We start from the raw sequence: 14,660 nt of genomic DNA on the forward strand, positions 1-14,660 counted from the left end.
ATTTTCTATGGAAGATTGCTCCACCATATGTATGCTGGCACATATGGAAAGAATGAAATAACATAATATCTAGGGAGGAGAATAAATCGGTGGAGGTAGTCTTTGGAATAATGGAGAAATTGTTGAAGGAAAATTTAAGAGTGGCTAAATGTAAGATGCCAAAGGAGGAACCAAGTAGACAAGAATGACTAATTGCTGAAAAATGGGGTTGTCATGAGGATTTTTTCCTCTTTGATAACTCAAAAATGATGAAGAGACAACAAACGAGATGGAGACCACCTACCCTTTCACATTATAAACTGAATTTCAATGGTGCTACTAGAGGAGGTATAGGAGCAATGGGAGGAGTGCTGCGAGACAGAAATGGTGATGCGCTGTTGTTTTATGCTTGGAAAATGGGAAATGGAAGCAATAATCTGGCTGAGGCAATGGTATTGTTTTGGGGCCTCTAGCTGATTAGGGAAATGCAAATTAAGGAAATAACAATTGAGGGGGATTCCAAATTAATCATTGATATGGTCAAGGGAGCCTCCCAACCAGGATATAATATTCAAAATATCATTATGGGTACTAAGCAAACTTTAGAAGGGATGGAAAGAGTCCACCTGTAGCACATTTATAGGGAGGGAAATAAGGTGGTAGACATGGCGGTTGCTATGGGGTTTAAAGCAACGACAATCACATGTTGGAGGAATATGGTAGATCTAAATGATGATATTAAGTCATTGATAACCAAGGAAAGAGGCGGGAATATTATTTAATTATGATTATTAAATTTAGAGTCAGGACCAATTTTGGCAATTATGTGAGGAAGTCCACTAATTTTAACAAAGGTCTATTGGAAATGAGAAGACATGGCTGTATAGACAAAAAAAGGAGTGAATGCAAATTAAGAAGGATGTCATTTCATAATTATGGTAACACATTATGGATTTCAAATTACTCCCCAATTAAAAGTACGAAAGATATCATTTATTAGATTGTCAGAGATTTTCGGGGTGCGAAAATTATGATGCTATACAATCACGAATCTCATAATGAAATTGCACGGGATTTTGAAACTTCTCAAGCACGGGTCTGGAAAATCCTTTGGTTTATTGTTAAAGGGCTTAAGGCGAATAGTAGTTGCAGAGATATCATAGAAAAGGAAGTTCAAATGCACATTACTGAAGAAGGGGAGGCGAAAATTGGTGGAATCAAAATGGGTGGGGACCTAAATAGGCTGGAGCCCACAAAGATAGAGAACTTCAAAGATAGGATGGCCACCTGGTTTCTGCTAAAAGAAGGGGGTTTTCTGCCCTACATGCAGTTGATGGCGGGGTCTGACGAGAATTGTGCCCTCCAATTTGTTAATGGGTGGAATGACCGCAAGGTCACCATTAATGGAATCATCTTCCAAGTGATTGAGGAAGTGATTGCAATGGTGACTGACCTTTCAATGAAAGGGAAAAAATGGAGAAAGGTCACAAAAATCACAGACGAGGTTAGTATGAATAATTTATTTGCAGAAGATGAGGAGCTGGTTCGATATAGAGGAGGGTTTAAAAGGGACAAGCTGCTAGCCCCATGGGACGATGTGTGCTTGGTTCTCATGAGATATCTGACGTTGGAGGGCAGGTTTGGTGTCTGTTACTACTACCATTTCCCTTTGTTAAATCATTTTAGAAATAGGGATTTCATTTCTATCCCGTTTTATCTTCTACATTCTCTTGAGGATATGGTATCAGATATTAAGGAAAAGAGAAGTAAAGGGCAAAACTATACTATAATCCATCAAGGCCTAATTTTCTGCCCTACCAGTTTCACCTTGCCTTGTGTCCCCCGAGGGTGGTGGTGGTTGACAACCAGCACCACTGCCAGAATTCACCCCCGAGCACTAGTATTGGTACTAAAATTCATACCCCTCACCCCTCCCCTTGTCAGGAAAACAAGAAAAAGAAAAAACCTGATTCGGCTATAAAACAAAAGGGTAATAAAAAGATAGAAGTTGAAAAACCCGTAGAGGTGGATGAGGAGGATTTAGAGGAGGAGGCTGGAGGTAAGGCAAGGAGGAGATCTGGAAGACTTGCCCAATTCCAGGCAAGACATAAACATAAATCTAACAGATTTAGGGTGGAGGAGGTTGAGGAGGAAAGCTTAGAAAATAATAAAGAAGAAAGGGAGGAGGAAGAAGAAGAAGGTAAGGAGGGGGTTGGAAAGAAGCATGAATTCATAAGATAACTGCAAGCTTCTCCCTCCAGCCCATAGCCTTCTATGAAGAAAGCAACAAAATGGATACCTCCCCCATAATTATTTCATCCCTGGCCAAGAAATTTTTTAAGGTTTTTACTAATCCAAAGGTTTTGCAGGATGAAATCCAAGTCCAGAAAACCAAGGAGGAAGCAAAAAAAGTGGAAACAGAAACTAAGGAAGAGATCGAGGAGCAGGTGGAGTAGTATGCCAAATTAGAGAAGAGGGTTAAAGTTTTAGAGGAAGGGTTCTTTACCTTCTCTAAATTTACCCTCAAATCACCCACGCCGCGACCACCACCCTCTAGCTCCTGGCACAGGAAAAGGAGGATATGGGAATGGATACAGAGGACCATAAGTTGCTCTTCAAATTCTTTGCTGATGATTGGTCTCAGATTTTGCTGGCTGTGAAGGGGAAGGAGAAAAAAGAAAATTGAGTTTTTTAGTTTAATGGGATTCTTGAATCCAAGACTTTTATGTTTATTTGCTATTTCTAGCTTTGCTGGCATCCAACTGTATTTAAGACTTGGGGTTGTTATGCCAACAGTTATCTTGATGAACTTCTGTAGTATTAGATCTTCTGGACTTTTTAGTTTAATTGTTCCTAGTATTGTGCTTTTTTGTTACTAGTTGAAGGAACTTTAGTTTTCTGAAGCTTTAGTTAGTTTTCTGTTTGATGTTGGTCATTGCTAGTAATGTACTGGTTACCAGCTTTTTGCTTGTAAGGGCAACCCCCCTAGTTTTGGTTGCTTTATATTTCAAAAACAAACCATAACAAAACATAATTTCATTTGATGACACGATATTCCAACACATTATGTGGCAGGCCTAAAAAATTAATCCTTGATTGAAATTTTAATGGACAGGAAAAATAAAATTTTAAGGCAAGGCAAATTTAGAACCCAGGCAAACTATTAAGCGCAATTTTCACCTTTACAATAGCGTCGAAGTGGACCCCCACCATATAAGGCGGGTAAAAATTGACGTAGTCGGCTGGGGTTCGAAATTTAAACTACCTGCCTGACATTCATTTCTTTTCGTGCATGGCCTGCAATTCAGTTGAGGAAAAATGGGTGTGGAACTCCCGGAAAAATGCCCCTTTTCAGTGGATACATGGACACCGAATTCAGCAAGGAAGAAATGGCATTTTCTGACACATGCCCACAAAGATCACAGTGCAGGAATTGTGTCCCACGCATCATATCCCATCTACTGCACCTCTATTACCAAACAAATCACTCTCCTTCGCTATCCCACGGTCTGTATGCATTCGTTATCGGTCTCAATTGCCTTGTATCGTTACTTTGGGTTTTATTTTTTGGCCTGATAGGATTTTGCTGCGTTTGTAGTTGGATGAGGGCCTGTTTGTGGAGCTGGAAGTCGAAGAACCTGTGTTAATTAATGATGATGAACAGTCTTTCACTGTTACTGCATTTGGTGCCAATCACTGTCCAGGTTTGTAATCAGTCGCGCTCTTTAATGCATGTTTCATCTGTTGTCTCATTCGACCCAATTTTCAACCGCAGAAGGGAAACTTTGAGCTAAATGCCAATTGCACAGTAAGATAGTTCCCCGTTCATTTGGTAGTAAGCTTGATCCCGGGTCTTGGGTTGAGTGCCAGCTATGTTTATAGCTATCTATGGCAGTTGCTTTCGATCAATATGGGGAATTTTCGACTAGCTGCTTTTTGCCATTTAGATATTTTTTTGTTTAAAGCCTGTAAACTAGTGGACCCATTTACTAGGCATTAGTGGCGGCGTGACTTTAGAGTTTTGTTTTTGGCTTGTAGCCTTTTTTTTCTGAGGTTTTCTTGCTTGTGTTTTGATGGGGGTGCGTACCTACTTGTTTCTGTTTTTATTATCCTTTTCTTTTGTACTCCTGAGGGGCATCACTAATAAACATTGCTCATAGAAGCGTTATCAACAAAGTTTTGAAGGCAAACGCGCCTCCTGTATTTGTCATATTCTGTACACAGAGTTATTATACTATAGATTCACCAAGCACGTGTTAGTTGTAAACTATATGTTCGTACTCAAGGTTAACCTATAATACATGTATTTCTTATTGAAAAGCTTCTTTACCATTAAATATTTGTAAGATAAATGCGTTCCTTAAAATTCCTTTCTTATGCAACAGTTTTTGAAAGAATTCCTGTATGTTACTCATTTTGGAAACACACATGGTTTTTATCCTTATCATTTCTTAGCAGGATTGCACGTGCAAATTTTGATTAATTGTTCAACTAAAAAATATAAGCTGTAAATTTAATATCCAAACAATGCCAAATGAGACACAGCAAAAACCACATTCCTTGATTAACTATGCTACTGTACTTTTACACCTTTACCAGAAGTGACTTTCATTTCACTCTAAGCTACCAATTTGAGTTGGGTTTGCCGGTACGGCAAAATTTTGAAAAGTGGTTTGCACTGGTTTGGGCTTGTTAGTAAAAAAACATGTGTGTGTGTGTCTATGAAGTCTAGAAGCATGAGTAAAGATTAGAATATCACATAGTATCATAAAAACATTTGAACAACAAAAACACCATAAATTTGTAATCATAGAATCACGAGTCATGATCATACCATTGTAGCATCATCTACTTCAAGTTCAACATCAAAGATTCAAAACATTAAAATTAAATCATAACATCAAGTATTATTGCTTGAAGTTCAACTAATGGCGTAAAAATTTATTCATACTCTTCTTCTTGATTATCTTCTTCATCTTCTCAATCTTCACTTCTCTTATAAAGATTTCTCTCTTGGCAACATGTTTGAGGTAGTCTTAAGTGGTCTTAGTTTTAACCTCTTAGGTGGTAGCAATTTTCAATTCTCCGAGTCCAAGAGTGAGTTTGAGCAATTTTGGGCGTGAGCAAATTCTTTCAAGATTATAGAATTGAAACGAAGTGATTTGTGAGGAAATGAGTTAGAATAATTAGAAAATCCTTGTTCCAACTTCAATTTGACCTCAAAAGGCTAGGGCAGGTTGTGGAAGATAACATTGCTGAAGGCATGTTGAATCCTGAAATTTGGCTAAGTCTGGAATTTTTTGAAAACTCCCAAGATCTAGAATCTACATTTTAACTCCTATGAAGCTGAAACCTATCTCTAACATCCTGACATCATTTATACAATTTTTTTTAAAGTATAAGAAAGAAACTTAAATGTTATATTTGTATAAACCCTCCTGTCCTTGAGCTGAAAAACTGTCTAAGTTTGACATCAGTTTGACTGATTTGTGACTGCTCTGCCTGGGTACAAATGGGAAATGGGTTGGTTCGAACTGGGTGGCTGAAAATCAAACCCTGCCCAGACTAGAGGTCGAACAGTACCGGGAACAGGTACCAGCTTGAACTTCTGCTGGTCCGGGAGACATTTCCAGTGAACTGGGTAACTAAGTTTTCGCTCTATTATAGTCCTTTCCAGCTAATATGTTGGAATGCTCCTAAATAGATGGCAATGGCATGGATACATTACTGGTTCTCTCTTTATCTCTGTCTCTCTCTGCAACCAACTTTGCTATTTCAACCTGCTGTTGCAATGATGTCCCCAAATTTTCTAATCCCATGACAACTTTCACCTAATAAATGATGTCAAACCTTTCTATAGCTCTCATGAAAATCAGTTTTGCTAGTACTGCATAAACAATGCTTGTTACCCTTGCATTCTTGATCTTATTATTTTTCAAAATGGTTGGAAATTACAGCAAGTTCTTTTTGGAGTTCAAAATACCTTTTTCAAAATTCTTGGAAGAGGATAAACTAAATATGAAATTGTTTGTTTATGCTGTAGAAGCAAATGTGTTTGGATTTTCAGAAAAATGGGGACCTCCAATCCTTCAACTTCCTTTGGGTTTACTTCTGCACTAGTATCCATTTTGTTGTCATCACTATTTTTCATTTTTATTCTCAAAGATGAAAGATCAAAGAAATTTTTACTGTCATGGGTTGCAAGTGTTGTAGAACTATGGTCTGCAAGAGCAAATTTAAAAAAACATATAAACACTTCCTAGCTTTTATGAAAAATAGAAAAATAATTCTGATTGCAGCCGTGTAGAGCCTACCTTAATGGTCAGAAATGCAAATAGTAGATCAGCGTCTCTTCCTTTCTCTTTTGAAATAATATGTAATTGCTGCTGCTGAAATTTGAACTGAAAGCATGAATGTCTTAAATTGCATGTGGTTGAGAATGAGAGCTAAAACCTAGTAGGCAGCAGAGAGGAATTGAAAAGAATACATATGACTTTATAGTACTTTTTGCTTTAAGGCACTTCAGGGTTAGGTATGGGGCATGGAATAGCTTTTTTTCCATGTATTGAAGTGTTTTAAAAAAATGCAAATATATGATTTTGTATTGGGATGACTAGACATTTTCAAGACTGAGGGATTTCTTAGATGTCCTTAGGATGGTGGGATGTCTTTAGACATTGTCAACCATCTGCGGGTTGTCTAGATGTGCTCTGGCATATCACAATTTTCTATTCTTATTTTGAGCTGCTTTGGAGATTATGGGAAAAATTGGGGATGACCAGGATACATGTCCTTGTGGAATGCAGGTATACAGCAAGTTTCGGGATACACATAGGTGAACTAGGATAAATCTGTGGCTAAGAAGTGAATGGGAAAACATTTTTTTTAAAATGAAAAATTCAAAAAAGTCGCAAACAAATTGTGAGCCCTAACCTATAACCTAAGCTAGCCTTAAACAAAACATTTTTCCTTGTAATTCACTTGATGGCTATACCCAGCTACCTAAGTCAAATTATGGCCATAACTGACTATTCTGAACTCGCATAAAAATATGGTTTTCCTTTAAAATCAAATCTGAATTGGCAACATAGAATTTGGGTAAAAGTGGGTCATCATAATTCAGTATAAGGAGTTCTAGTTAATGCCTTACACATTGAAGTGCGTGTGGTAGTGATAAGTGAATTACTAAACTCATACAAATGATAGACAATGTTAAGCAAAAATATATCTGAGTTTGCATGACTAGTAATAAGTATGTGTATTTTTCAGGTGCCATAATGCTTTATTTTGAAGGCCAATTTGGTAATGTCCTCCATACTGGAGATTGCAGGCTAAGTTCTGATTGTTTGTCAAAACTTCCCCGTATGTTGACTTCGAAGAACAGCAAGGTATCCAGAGATTGTTTGGATTGTGTATACTTGGACTGCACCTTTGGGAAGGATTCATTTAAGATGCCAAGCAAGTATTGTGCAGTGAATCAGGTGAGAAATAGAATTCATTTTCTGTGTACATCTTTGTTGTTGTTCATATTCATAAATATTGAGTACTACAAATAAGTAAATAGCATACCTTGTCCATGGTTGTGATTTTTATTTTTTATGTCAAAAGACACTTATGTTTACTAGATAGAGTAGCCTTTTTTAAGTACAGTGAACATCTAGGTTTATGTGACTAAGATATTATATATCAAACTGATAAGATTGTATGGAGATCTCTAGTTACCTTTCAAATGTGCAGGAAAGACAACAAAAGCAAAGTGAGACAATCCAGGTAGTCACTCTAGGTGGTCTATCTCTATCTTGGGATGGAATGGCCACAAAACAATCAACATCCACATCAGAAAAAGGAAAAATGAAGTGCTAGTTGTGGTAGCGTTGACATGTGTTTTATGACCACATTAATAGCAGAATAAAATATTGAAGCATCTTATCTTCTCTTGATCGAAATTTTGTGGATGCTAAGATTGCAAGTAAGATCACATGGGTAATTTCCAAGGTTCCCTCTAGGTTGGATGTGTTCAATGGTTAATGTGATATGTTGGTATCATGAGGGGACTCACGTTGTATTCCTAAAGTTGATTTCAACCAATAGTGGCTATGGCAACTTTCAAATGATATTGCAAAGGAAGTATTTTTTGGGGTTTTTTGTGTTAGGAAACAAGTAAATGAGAGTAGCGTTGAGGAGTTATATTCTTAATCCTAAGAACTTGAAAGATGAATACTGCTATGATGAAATCTACCAAACTTTGTTTCGCCAAATTCAACTACAGAAAGCTGGTGCAATCTTCAAGGATTGTGCAAGTAATTTTCATATCCCAACGAACAACATCGAAACAATCAATGCATCAAGATAGTAAAACATTCACATAATGGATAATGGTTCAAACTCAACCTTACATTGTGCCTGGGAATCATCTAAGAACAAGAGGTATGAGCAAGACGATTCCACCATAACTCTATTATCAATCACATTCATCTAAGCACTTGAAAACAAATTTTCTCTAAGTGAGGAAACAAAGAGAATATGAAAGCAACACAATACATCAAGTGATCAAAAACTTCAATAACAACTTTATTATCTTGGTAGCTCATAAGCAACAATCTCCAAATTCAATCATTAACAAATGAGAAGTGAGACCTTTATATTGATCTCAAATTATGAGTGGCCCAATTTGAAATAAAATTCATGGCCTAGATTGTGCCACCTCAACCCTAATAAGGTTTAGGGAAAGGAAAGAGAATCTACAATTAGTGCATGGGTCCGCATGGATCAATTAGTTTAAGCCACTCACTTAGTGGGAAAGTGGTCAAAGATGACCGATTAATGAAGAATGAATTCCATTAAGTCAGTAATGCCCATTTGCCCAAAATAACCTAATATTAATTATGTTCCTTAAATGCCTAAAATCCAGATGCACTATTTATTGATTGAAATTGCTCTCCAAATCTAACATTGAGTCTTCAGTAGTGTGCATGACACTTAGGAATATGGAAAAGTTCTCAAAGTCATCTTTCAAGGAGGAATGTACTTGGAAGAGCTCTTCTAGTTTGCTTCTTAGGCTATTTGTAGTGATATCATCCTCAATCATCCTTTGTATTAGCAAGGCTACAATTGTGTTGAAGATTCACTTTTGAAATTTTCTAACCACCTTTCTTATTCAAGTAGATTTCTTGTTAGAAATTTCAAACATCTTTTGCGATGGCTATTGCATTGTTCCAGTGGGCAAAATCATATGCCCTTCCTTCCCTTACCACACCACCATCACCCAACGTATGCCTGGGAGTCTCCATCAGGGCTTGTAATTGTGAGATTATCTCATTTTGATTAATATGCTCATCATCCAAGGATTCATCTATGCATCGTATCTTGGAAAGGATAGGTAATGCTCTTCCTTACATTTGTACTTGATGAAGGGTGCTCCTCTTAATACCACAACACACAACAAAAACAAAGAAACAACACAAATTGAGAGAACAAAATATGGGCTTCTTATTATAGCTGCAAATGTGGAATTATAAAATTACAATATTCAAACCCAAATGGGTGCCTTCCTTACAACAATCTGCAAGACAGAGTTGTGACAATCACCCATAACTGCCCTAAACAACCTACAAGCCTTCTTTATATAGGCACTTTTAACTGCCTAAGAAGGTTCTAGACACTAAGCCCTAACCCTTGAGGTGGACCAACCTCATATTATATCATTTCATTACACTTTATTACATTAGATTGACTCAAGACAAATTACAAATTACATTATCGGAAATGTCCACTTCTGGAGACCATAACTAGCAAACCGTTGACTTGATGGGCTATTATAACTCCATTCCAAAATCCTCGACTAGCGATCTACAACGATTAATCGCGCAAGTGTCCATTAGTCGAGGTTTCACCTCGTTTTGGAGCCATTTAGGCCTTCATTGCTGGACCTAAAGTTTGGATAGCCAACATTCATATAAAAATCTGCAATGATTGCACCAATACATATGATATGACAATAAGCTCATCCAATAGGTTGATATGTCAAAGATGAACCTCTATATATGAGATTAGAATAGTCTGAGCATGTAATAGTAACTTACTAAAATTAGCACGCTCTCTCAAATAGCAACTCTATATAGGAATAGCCCTTAATAAAAACTGGAAATAGAAATATTTTTGGGTGATGCAAGATTGCCCTTACACCCAAGATGTTCTTGCATCAGACACCCAGGATAATTTGAGAAGTGACCTTGTCACGTCTCAGGTAGTTAGAGGAAAACCAAGACGGTCAACCTCCTCTCGTGCTAGACATGATGAATCCTCCAGTGGCTTCCCTTTCCATTTGACCAGATACTCCTCATATGTTTTGTTCTTTGTGCTATTTCCCACACGACTGTCCAATATCTCCTCAATCTCTTGTATAGCTGAAGTAGATGTCGAAATACTCCACTGTGCTTCTGCAACTTCATCTCCATCACCGCCTTCATAATATTCTGTCAAATCTGAAATGTTAAACACTGGTGAAATATTCAGTTTAGCAAGCAACGCTACTTCATAAGCATTTCCAGAATCATGCTTTTTCACTATCTTGCATGGTCTAAACTTCTTCATTTTCAGCTTATTATATGTACCCATTGGAAATCTCTCTTTCCGCAAATGAATCATGACTTCATCACCAATTTGAAATTCTATATACCTCCTGTTCACATCAGCCTTAGCCTTATACTGTGTATTCATCTTTGTAATTTGCTTCCTCACCTCCTTATGGATGTTCTTCAAATGTTCTGTGAAATCTTCTGCTTCAACACTACTTATTTCCCCTTCAACCAATTGCCTCAATTTAGAAGCATTTCTAGGACTGCTCCCATATACAATCTGGAATGGTGATTTACCAATATTCATGTTGACAGAATTATTGTATGCAAATTCTACTTGTGGTAAAATCAGATCACAACCTTTTGGTTTATCTTCACCAAACATCGTAGCAAATTCCCCAAACTTTGGTTCACAACTTCGGTTTGTCCATTTGTCTGTGGATGATGCGATGAACTAAACTTCAAATCTGTCTTCAACTTCTTCTACAACATACACCAGAAATACCCAACAAACTTGGTCTCTTGATTAGAAACTATACTCTTTGGTAGACCATGTAGTCTCACCACTTCTCTGAAAAATAACTCCACCACATGAACAACGTCACTAGTCTTCTTGCAGGGAATTAAATGTTCCATTTTTGAAAATCTGTTAGCCACCATAAATATTGAATCATGCCCATGCTGTGTCCTTGGTAAACCAAGAACGTAATCCATGTTAATATCTTCCCATGGCTTCTTAGGTACAGGTAATGGCTGGTATAACCCTGTATTTTGCTTCACTCCTTTCGCCATTTGACATACTCTGCAACACTGCACAAACTTCTTCACATCTTGCTACAACTGTGGCCAATAGTAATTCTAAGAAACCAAAGCCACGGTCTTATCTCTACCAAAGTGTCCAGCCAATGCTCCACTATGCTTCTCCTTGATGAGTTTCTCTCTCATGGAAATTCTGGGAATGTACAATTGACTTCCCTTTAACAACATACCATCTTGGATTATGAAATCCAACAACTTTGTCTTGTCAAGTGTAATAGGTTTTGTACAAGCTTTCCAAGCCTTTCCAAAATCATGATCCTCCGGGTACAAATTCTTGAGTTCCTTGAACCCAAAATCTGCATTTCTGTCAGCAAAACTTCTCTTCTACTAAGAGCATTTGCAACTCTGTTAGACTTCCCACACTTGTGCTTCAAAACAAATTTGTAACTCTGCAAAAACTCAACCCATTTCAAATGCCTTCGATTCAATTTTCTTTGACTATTCAAATATTGGAAAGTTTGGTGATCAATATACAAAACAAACTCCTTAGGAAGAAGATACAGTATAAAGTTCCTGATCATAAACATAATACTTTCTTTTGGCATCTTTCAGTTTCTTATTGAAATAAGCAACATGTCTACCTTCTTGGCTCAAAACAACTCCTATTGCAGTACCACTAGCGTCATAGTCTACTTGAAACATCTTAAAATCTGGAAGTGCTAGAATAGGTGGCTTTGTAACTTTCTGTTTCAACAGATCAAAACTCTTATTTGCTCCTATAGTTCACTTAAATTCTTTCCTATCTCTTCTCATTTTTTCACTCAAAGGTCCACAAGTATTGCTAAAACCTTTGATAAACTTTCTATAAAAACTAGTCAGTCCATGAAAAGATCTTACCTCTATTGCACTCCTTGGAGTAGGCCATTTGGGGATAGCCTTCAGTTTTTTAGGATCCATTTTCAGATCTTTTGCAGATACTACAAATCCCAAATACACCAACTCCTTTACAAAACTGCATTTCTTCAAATTTATCAACAACTTTTCCTCCCTCAGCTTGTCAAACACCTTATGAATATGCATCAAATGATCCTCCAATGTCATACTAAAGAACAAAATATCATCTAGGTACACAATAACAAACTTACCTAAAAACTCCTTGAGAACCTCATTCACGAGCCTCATGAAAGTACTCGATGCATTGGTTAGCCCAAAAGGCATGACTAACCACTCTTACAATCATTCTCTTGTCTTAAAGGCAGTCTTCCAACCATCTCCTTCTCTGATGCGAATTTGATGGTACCCACTTTCAGATCTATCTTTGTGAAATACACAACTCCACTTGAGCAGTCCATAATATCATCCATTCATGGCAATGGAAATCGACACTTGATTGTAATTTTGTTGATAGCTTGAAAATCGACACTTGATTGTGATTTTGTTGATACTCGAAAATCTATACACATCCTCCACTCTCCATTCTTCTTTGGTATTAATACTGCTGGTACAACACAGACTCAGACTCTCTCAAATCAACCCCTTTTGCAACAACTCATGCACTTGTCTATTCAACTCTTCACTTTCTGTTGATGTCATTTTGTGCACTACCTTGTTTGACAAACTGGCTCCTGGGATCAAGTCCATCTGGTGACTGATCTTCCTCACTAGGGATAATCCATCAAGTACATTATCTTACACAATATCAGGAAACTCTCCCAACAAATCTGCAAATTCTGTAGATACCTCCTCTACTTCTTTTTTCCCATCTTTTGGGATTACAAGAAAACACATATGCTCACGCTTCATACCTTTGAGAAACTCCTTTCCATCAACAAAACATATTCTATTAGCACTACATACCTTTTCTTCTTTCTCCTTCAATGGCTTCATCTTATGTTTCATTCATCCTTTGTCAAAGTGTAGGTATTTGCATGCCCATCTTATACAACATGCTTGTCAAATTGCCACGGCCTACCCAACAACATATGATATATGTCCATAGGTATGATATCACAAAGCACCTCATCTTCATAGCTTCCAATCTTGAACTCCACTAGGCACTACTCATTGACCATGACCTTGTGCTCATCTTGCACCCAAGCAATACGATATGGACGCAGGTGCTTATGCTTGTTGAGATTTAACTTCGTGACCATCTTTATTGACACCAGATTGTCAATGTGTCCACCATCAACAATCACATCACAATACTTATCTTCACATTTGCACCTTGTGCGAAACAAACTCCTCATTTGATCAGGTTCATTCTCACTACTCAACAAGACTCTTCTATTGAAGAGGACTTCTCCTCTTTTAGCATCTTTAGAATGTGATGATTTGACATCTTCATCAACATGCGCTACTCTGGCTTGGTCTTCAGTTCTTCTATCAATTCCCCCTTGGCGTTGGGAACACTCAAATGCTCTATGCCCTTCTTCTCCGTAGTGAAAACATTTTCCATAGAAGTCTCATGTTCCAAATCCTTGCCCTCTTTCTCTTCCTCTCTGATCTCTATTGTTCTGATCATGTAAACGATTGGAATTGTTTATGCTCTGGTTCTGGAAACGATTGGAATTGTTTCTGCTCTGGTTTCCCCTCTGGTTCGACTCTGATACCACTTGATGAAGGGTGCTCCCCTTAATACCGTAACACACAATAGAAACTTAAAACAACACAATTTGAGAGAACAAAATATGGGCTTTCGCCACAAATGCGCAATTATGGACTTACAATATGCAAACCCACATGTGCACCTTACAACAAATTGCAAGACAGAGATGTGACTATCACCTAGAAGTGCCCTAGACAACCTACGAACCTTCCTTATATAGGCACTTTTAACTGCCTAAGAAGGTTCTAGACACTAAGCCCTAACCCTCGAGGCCGACCAACCTCATATTATATCATTTCATTACACTTTATTACATAAGAATGACTTAAGACAAATTGCAAATTACATTTTTGGAAGGGTCCACTTTTGGAGACCACAAATTGTTGACCTGATGGGCTATAATAACTCCACTTCGGAATCCTTGGCTAGCGATCTAAAGCTGCTTATTGTACAAGCGTCCATCAGCCGAGGTTTTGCCTCATTTCAAAGCCATTTAGGCATTCATCGTTGGATTTGAAGTTTGGATAGCCAAAATTTATACTGAAAATTTGCAATGATTGCACCAATATATATGATATGACAAAAAACTCATCCAACATGCTGATATGTCAAAGATGAAACTCCATTTATGAGATTAGAACAATCTGAGCACATAATACCAACTTACTAAAATTAGTAAGCTCCCTCAAATAGCAACTCTATACTGAAATAACCCTTATTAAAGACACAAAAATTGG

General features: G+C 37.4%; 1 protein-coding gene across 1 annotated transcript in view; it reads left to right on the forward strand.

Annotated features, from left to right (window-relative positions):
• Positions 1-3,172: 3,172 nt before the first annotated feature.
• Positions 3,173-14,660, forward strand: part of LOC149531007 (DNA repair metallo-beta-lactamase family protein) — a 40,120-nt gene continuing 28,632 nt past the window's right edge. The window contains exons 1-3 of the mRNA XM_089810409.1: positions 3,173-3,486; positions 3,578-3,683; positions 7,249-7,460. Of these exons, the coding sequence (XP_089666535.1) occupies positions 3,298-3,486; positions 3,578-3,683; positions 7,249-7,460 (507 nt within the window). The 5' untranslated portion in view covers positions 3,173-3,297. The remainder of the gene's footprint in view (positions 3,487-3,577; positions 3,684-7,248; positions 7,461-14,660) is intronic.

This window comes from Cupressus sempervirens, chromosome 11 (assembly GCF_028749045.1).
Source record: "Cupressus sempervirens isolate cs-2001-9-10 chromosome 11, ASM2874904v1, whole genome shotgun sequence".
Classification (NCBI taxonomy): Eukaryota; Viridiplantae; Streptophyta; class Pinopsida; order Cupressales; family Cupressaceae; genus Cupressus; species Cupressus sempervirens.